The 8396-nt window shown below is 42.9% G+C and overlaps 1 protein-coding gene across 1 annotated transcript in view; it reads left to right on the top strand.

The window, feature by feature from the left end:
- Positions 1-233: 233 nt before the first annotated feature.
- LOC307021634 (protein O-mannosyl-transferase TMTC2-like) overlaps positions 234-8396 on the top strand; it is a 77518-nt gene continuing 69355 nt past the window's right edge. The window contains exon 1 of the mRNA XM_079653948.1: positions 234-626. Coding sequence (XP_079510074.1) covers positions 544-626 — 83 coding nt within the window. The 5' untranslated portion in view covers positions 234-543. The remainder of the gene's footprint in view (positions 627-8396) is intronic.

Raw genomic sequence — 8396 nt, 5'->3', positions numbered from 1 at the left:
TATGGACATATTTACCTCAGAATTGTAGTGAAGTATAATACAAAGTACCTCAAGATTGAAATACTCAAGTAAAGTACCTCAAGATTGAATATAAATACAGAACTTGAGTAAATGTACTTGGTTACTTCCTACAGTAGTCGTCAGTGATACATACACCATCACTTTCCTCCATCACTGCCCGCAGTTGTTCCTCCAGTGCAGAGTGCAGTGCGCATGCGCAGCCTATCAGAAACCCCATGCGTCTCTCGGCTCGGCTCTCTCCACTGCCGAGGCGGAGAGATGCTCACAGCGGAACACCGCAGCACAGAATGCGGACAGCGAGGAGCCAGACCCGGCTGTAGCGTCCCCTCCTGGCACCTCTCACCCGGCTCTCAGCGCCTTGGCTCACAGGGAATATGGCTAACTTTGACACACTTTGCGTGCCACGGGGAAATGCCATGCGACTGGCTCCATTGAGATCACAATAACAGAGAAGGGGGTGGGGGGGAGGACCCGATTTCAGTCATTTCTAAGGCAGCTCCTCTCCCACTTCGGTCTGGAGAGATGATCACGGAGCTGCTGTGCACCGCCGTGGCTTTGGGTCTCTATCTGAACACGCTGGACGCTGATTTCTGCTACGATGACAGGTAGGTTTCACCGTTGCCATCCATCCCCCCCACCCCATCAGACCCTCCACTTGTCATCTCCCTCTGTAAGCTCCGCGCGGGAGCGGGGGTGGGGGTCCGCCTGCTCGCATTTCTGCATGTGCTTTTGTCCCTGTCATAAATCACTGATTATTCTAAGGATGTAGTTAAAAGCAGGACGGTATGGATAGGAAGGGTTAGCACTGAGACATGCGTGCAAATGTAGTGATAGAACCAGAACATGGCTGGAATCGTGCTCCTATAACTTGGATTCCTGTTTATTATGAAGTTAATATTGCTCTTTTCCCTGAAGTTGAAAGGGTAACATCATTCATTCAGGGAATTTCAGTGCTGTAAAGTAACAATGTGTTGCTGCTTTGCACTTCTAGTTCACTACTATCCAGAGGTGAATCGTGTACTTTAACTCCATTACATTTATTTAGCAGATTTGGATGAATGATGTGAAATATAATCAAGTCTTAAATCAGACTTTAGTTCCACCTGTAGTAAATTCACAAGCTACCCTGCAGTATACAAAGTAATTCAAACGACCTGCACCTTTACCAGCTTTGATAACCCTTTAATGATCAATCATTATAAAACATATAATATATATTATTCTGGATTGGGCCAATCTGCAGAATGACTAATTTTGGTAATTTAAGTATATTTTGATGCTGCTAATACTTTCGTATTTTTACTTTGCAATACAGGAAGTTTACTTATAACAGAGTATTCCAGTTTACTTATAACAGAGTATTCCTATACTCTGTTATAAGTAAGTTATAAGTAAACATTACTTGTTACTTCTACTTTTACTTGAGTACAAGTACCTCTTCCACCTCTTGGGGTACACATACTTTACTTAAGTATTTTTATGTTATGCTACTTTATACTTCTACTCCACCACATTTTGGAAGCTGATATTTCCTTTACTCCACTAAATTTATTTGACAAAATTAGTTACTTTCCGGATCATGATTATAAGCTAATACCAAATATAAACAAATACATACACTTTGATATATAATTAGAATATATCCAGTAGTACTATAATAAAGTAAGTTAGCTCAACCTTTACCAGCAGTGATGAACACACGCTTAGATGATAATAATCCAGATAAGTAATATGTATGGTTCTTAAAGAGCCTGTGACACGAACCCAACAACTGTTGTGCAATGAAATAGTGGGCTACTAGTAATCTCGAACCGTCAGTTTAAAAAAGAAAAAGCGATACCGTTCCGATAAATATCAATAATTTCGAACATCGCGGGAAAATTCCTTCGACTCATTTTGAGGTTTTGGGGGAAGCCGGAAGTGACGTCAATGCGGGAACGCTTCACTGTGCGGCGAGAGAGCCAAACACGGACAAAGTGTGGTGTCATGCGTAGAAATGGTGAATTACTGAGTTTAGGCACGTTAATAACGTTTTAATGAAGTTGACTATAGTATATTCATATTTGTCAGTGCTTTCATGTCAATTCGGCGAACATAAACATAAATGATCGTGGTGAAGATGATGATTAAATTAGGATTAAAAATCGGTAGTGAGAGCTGCTGAATTTCCTCCCTTCGGATGTGATATAAAAACAAATCGATTATTTTTGTAAACTCAAGTGGATGAAACTACATTTATTAGTGCTTTCATTTCAATTCGGCGAACATATGATACATTAAATGATCGTGAGGATGATGATGTAAAAATATTTTGTTTGAGCCGGTCTGCATTTCCTGATGAGAAAACAAACCTTAGCTTTTTGTAGTTGCAGTCAGTGGTGTAGTGGGCGTTGGACGCGGGGGTACGCCGTACCCCCACTTATTTGAAGCATGATTTCTTTTTTTAATAGTCTAATATACATCTAAAATCATTGCCAGTGTTATCAGTTGCAAGTGTGTGTTTGTTGTAATAATGACGAAAACATAATAGGCAGATTTCACAGTAATTATAATAAAAACGTAGCTCAAGCATTTATGCAACTTGATTTGAAGCGTGTGTGTGTGAGGGGAAGAACTGTGTGTGTAGGGTGACCAGGTGTCCCGCAATGTGCGGGACTGCACACACAGCATTTTTATTATTTGTCCCGTGTCCCACACATTGAGACTATGTCCCGCATTTGAGTGATAGTCGCGCAGAAAGGCCGGATCGGTTCGCTGACAGCCGGCACCGCCCTTTATTATTATATTGTCTAAACGGCATCATGTAAATTGCGCTGACAGGCGACACAGAGGTCCCCAAGCCCCCCCCCCCCCCCCCCCCCCGTTTACAGTTCACGAGCGCGTCCATAGTGTCTCCCGTCCACCCACCACCCCGTCCACCCAGTTAAACATCCCCACTACACCACTGGTTGTAGTAGTACACCAACATGGATTAAACGTGTGTTTTTTTTTACCACAATGTTGGGGAAATTAATGGATAAAATGCACGGATTATTATTATTATTATTATTATTATTATTATTATTCCCACTCCGATCGGGACACTAGGTCCACCGTTTCCCCGCAGCGAGGCTCCCCCCGTTGACAGTTTACGTGGGCTGGGCTGGGTGCAGTGGCGGACGGGCCATCGGGACGAATCTCGATGGGCCGGTACCGAAGTGGGCCGGTCGGATAAGTCACTAGCACATCCCCCACTCCCCCCGTTGACAATTTACTAGTTGTACCGAAGTGGGCCGGTCGAGAGTCCCGGGCTGATTTTTAGTCCCAGTCCACCACTGGCTACATGACCGTATGATCGCCCATATTGACGCACCTAATTCCTAAACTTCTAACAGATACAAAATAAACCGATCCTTCAGCCTCATATGAGCTCTCAGACACGTTCAAAATTAAACTGTCATCGCTGTCTGAGCTTGCTGCTGTGTGCGCCATCGTGCGTTTACATGCAGATGCTGGGATCCTGAACGGTGCAGCTGGAGCGCTGTGCCCGCATTGACGTCACCCATAATTTGGCGGGACTTGAAGAATCCCCGAGAAGATCCAGGAAATGGTCAACATTGAAGGGCAGATTAATGGTTATCAAAGTACAAATATCCAAAATCAGTTCAGTAACGGTTTTCAAGGGGACAATATTTACTCAAATTGATGGGTTTGGATGATGGGGGGAAATCGTGTCACAGGCTCTTTAAATGGAACACTATGCAAAATAAGTACCTTTTAAATCTGTTACTTATTTTGATGCAATACCTTTGTACTCCTACTCAAGTAAGATTTTGTATGCAGGACTTTTTCCTGTAACAACGTATTCTGACACTAGTATTTCTACTTTGACTTAAGTAACACATCTGTACCTCTTCCACCTCTGCTCTTACGGCCCGTCCACACAGCGGCGTGCGTTGACGCTTCACCATTCACTTTGAATGGGCTGACGTCACTTTTTGCCGAACTGCATTTTGGGAAGCGACGCAACACGTTGCTGGCGTTGCTCGCTTCAAAAGTTCAGCAATGTTCAACTTTTGGCGCCTCGGCAAAAGCGTCAGCCAATGAAATCCCGTTTATTCAAATCTGCCAGTACAAGCGCTAGCCAATTTCAAACCGTGTGTATGCTGGGAGAGACTACACAGGTCATTTCCTCATATTCAAAAAAATGGAGGAAAAATTCATTATAGCGGTAGTGAATCACCCGGTGCTGTATGATCAGTCTCCGTTCATCAACCGGGATACAAACCAGAGGAGCCAGGCATGGAGGGAGGTGGCAGAGACAGTGGGTGAAACTGGTAGGTTTTCGCCTGTTTGGGGATTTTATATCCAGTTTACTTCTTTTTAACATTGCTATTGCTTTGTATGTCGGGGGCGGGAGATTCATGTGATTGGTTGTTGGTCGCGTTGCATGCAAAAAATCCCCAAGCTTCAGATACGCCCACCGCCAAGCGTCAACGCACGCTGCTGTGTGGACGGATGTTAATCGCCTTGTCCCTGAAGTTGTGCATGTAGCGTTCAGGGACATGCTTATAGAGGTTATTTTGTGTGGAAACGTGATATAAAGCGCCCTCCACATGGTCCATGTCCACAGAGGTGAAGTTGAACACGGTGTGTCCTGACAGCAGCCTCGCTCAGTGCTGCAGATGCTCTTTGTGTTGTGATGAAGCACACATGCCTGCTATAACAACTCCCCGAACCCCGGGGGAATTAAAGCTAATTTAAACCGGGACTTTCATTTTGCAAACAGCTGAATCAACATGTCAACACTCCTCTGTTTGCAGGGGTATTCTGGGTAGGCCTGTCGCGATAATCAATACATTGACTTATCCTACGATAAATAAAAATGGACTCGATAACTTTTCTGAGCTCGATAAATTGCCGTTTACATGCGTGTTTGTTTACATAAGGATGGGAGCAGCCTTTTAGGCAGACGCGCTGTGAGGCAACGTGTGACTTACTCGAGGGGAATTTGAAGTTAAATGGAAGTGGTTGCAAAACCTAATAGCACATCTCCGGTGTGGGAATATTTTGGATTTAAGCCAAATCAACGAGGCGAACCTACGGACTTGAATGAGCCGGGCGGTGTGTCGCATTTGTTTTAAAAAGGTAGCAACAAAAGCTAGCAATACGACCAACCTTAAACTGCACCTGAAACACAACCTACCCATTTCGTTTTCCCAGCTCGGAGCAAACACGGCAGCTGGAGATGGAGAGCCCCCACCTTCCCGACAGTTTACAGTCAAAGATGCATTTGCCCGACAATGCATATTGGTGGTCTTTTTGAGTGGTCTAAAATGGCCTTACAACGGTGCCGACAATATTATCATTTATCGCAATAATTTCCGGGAAAATGTATCGTCCAACAAAATAAATTATCGTGACAGGCCTAATTCTGGGGAACACTCTGCTGACCTCATGTACTGCACAGTTGAAAACAAAGACCAGCCTAAGAAACGTTCACTTACAAAAGCCTGTTTCATTTTAGGTACAAGTGTTTATGCCTCTTAATACGTCTTGAATACAGTATAATAAGCAATATCCTGGCTATTAATACAAATATACATGAGTAAGATTAACCAGTGGTTATATCTGGGGCCAGAAGCAACTAGATTTCCAAGACAAATCTGAAAGGCTCATGAGAAAAGTTTGCAAGTAATGATTCATTTTCATCCATAATTAATTTGCACATTATTTTAGTTTTTTATTCGATAAGTCATTTAGTGGATAATCTGTTTCCAAGGTGACTACTTCAAATGTCTTGCTTTGTCCAACCCACAGACAGAGAAGACATTCCGTTTACAATGATATAAAACTGAAAAAAGCGTTGTCAGCAATCAATAATCAATCAATGATCATTTCTGCCCTACAACTCATCGTTAAGGTTCATGGATTTTTCTTACACAAAGTAATACTCATTTCCTGATTTAGCTTTCATTGTTTGCCTGTGTTGAATATCAACAATGAAATGTAACTGAACCAGAAAGTTAAGAAACACTGATATAGATTCATCTCAAAAGAATGCTTTAATCATATTCCTCGCGTTAAGTTCTTTCATATCCACAAAAAAAGAGTGCCACACATTTTAGCTCTTGAGAATAATAATGTAAAAGTTCAGCACCACAGCTGTGGAACTGGACAGGTAGTTTCTGGCTCCTGCAACAGTTCTGTCAAAACCGATATTAATTACTCGTCCACATGTTGAAATCTGTGATATGCAAGGTATGTGGTAGATATTCTGTGGATTAAAACACTGGAAACTGCACAGCTCGCCTCCCTTATTCGTTCTCAGTTGTTGCTGTCTGGTAAGCATCTCCAGACACCCTTTAAAGGTCAGAGATCCCCCCCACTTTACTTTTCAGCACCACCAGTGACCCCTCTGTGTGTTATGCATAAGCAAGACAGAGTGTGCGTGGAGGTGAAGGAGGAGACATAATGCAGAAACATAGGGTGGTGGTAGAAATGAGCTCCAGTTCCATCACACCTTTGCCAAGTATCCTGTGGAGCGCCCAGCGGGGTTATTCGTCTATCAACCCCGAGCGTACATGAGACCGTGACACTGCGAGGTTGTCAAAAAAGCCCCTGGGTGACAGATTACCAGCGGCTCTGCCCCTGCCTACGCTCGCACTCCATCCCGTCAGTGAAAGTTCAGTATCCTCCAGTGTTGTGGATCTATCAAAGTCACCATGGTAATTTAAGCTCCTGGGGACACACTCTGGCGTTTTGGTTCAGCGGTCTCAGATGGAGGAGGTTGAATACCAATCAGGGGTCTGACCTTCCCTGGTCTTTCATCAAACACTGTCGTCTCTCGGGGTCAAGAGTCGCGTGGTCCTGGTCTCATCCCTCAGGGATCAGAGCAGAGTTATGAGCTAAAGGTTAAGGCGAGAGAAAGATTGAATCGGAGGAGCGTTCCACTAATCATTCTGGTCTGGAGTGCTCTACAAAGATTGTCATGGCAAATTTGTTTTTCTACATTTGTCTCTTTAAGATGCCTCGTTTTGAGTTGGGACGATTTTATCTGACATTTACCCTATAATCAAATTAATGTCACATGCAGTGCTTAAAATTGACGATGAGATGGCGGCACAGATAATTCAAGGCACTCCAACTTGTCGGGACGTTCTGGGCGGTTTCTGCTTTTCCAATCATGTCTAGTGTTTTTCCTGCGCACTGCTACAGTAAGTTCCCAGCAGATCGTTCTTTTGGCCAGAAGTATCCCAATGAAAAACTTGGCTACGTTTTACTGGCGCTGGCCTGGGTGAAGATTTAAGCAAGGCCGATTTTTTGATTCTGGAAATAATTGAGACATGATATGCTGGTTTACAGGTTCTGGTGTTAAGCCAATTGTAAAGGCAGGCTACTTTGTAGAATCATAATTTAAACAACCTATCATGGTGCTGATATTTTCATGTTTGTACAGGCCTGTAAGATTGATTGCTTGAGAGTTTTGGCCATAGCTTGGTGAATATATTTACTTTAACCTTTGGGCTCTCCTTTGAATACTGATCATCAAGACTTTTGACAGGTTAACAAATGAGGCTTTGCACGATGCTGACATTTTAATGATATTGGTTTCCAACACCTTTTGACAAATCGACCCGGTAAAAGATGTCTTTCCTAAGAAGACTAGGACATTCAGACTGAAGGACAAGAGATAATGAAAGCAACGTTAGGGAATTAAATGCATCCTAAGTGGCTTTCAGCATTTAGAGTCGTGTTTCCGAAAGCATTTGTGACCATAATCACGTTACGGTCTCTCTGGAAATGCATTATGGTAGCCAGTGGGATTGAAGTGAAAACATCTTTCCCCTTTGTTTCTAAATGGCGAAACACTTTCATTTTGTTTGGTGACATTTGGTTAGGTTTGGATTTTACTTACTTACATTCCGCTTTCTAATTTCAGTTTTATTCTCTATTTGAGAAATCCTTCGGGTTGAAACTGCACAAGGTTTAAACGATTAAACATGCCACACAAATAACTCTGAGGTGATACAGAGCTGTGACGGGAGAGAAGCGCCAAAGGAAGACAGAATATCCAAGTCTGTCCATTTCAACATCTGTTACTTTTCTAGCTCGGTTTCTGAGGTTGACCGATAAATACATCAATATGGGATTGTCTTTAAAAAGTGCCCTTTCATCTCAGTTCAAACCATAGTGCTTGATTTGAAATGCTGGTTTGCCTGTACGCATGTTAATGGTGCACACATTTGTAAACTCCCTGGAACACTTTTACATATAAAACTGAAGCCATAGGGAGAACTGTTTTGCTTCCACTTTTTTCGTTCATGCAACTGCCTGTTGTCCATTGTATACATCTATAATATGTAGATAGTAATAAGTGGAAGTATGCTCAGTTA

This window comes from Notothenia rossii (genome assembly GCF_949606895.1).
Source record: "Notothenia rossii genome assembly, chromosome: 10".
In the NCBI taxonomy this organism is placed as follows: domain Eukaryota; kingdom Metazoa; phylum Chordata; class Actinopteri; order Perciformes; family Nototheniidae; genus Notothenia; species Notothenia rossii.
This window is presented reverse-complemented; position numbering and strand designations above follow the sequence as displayed.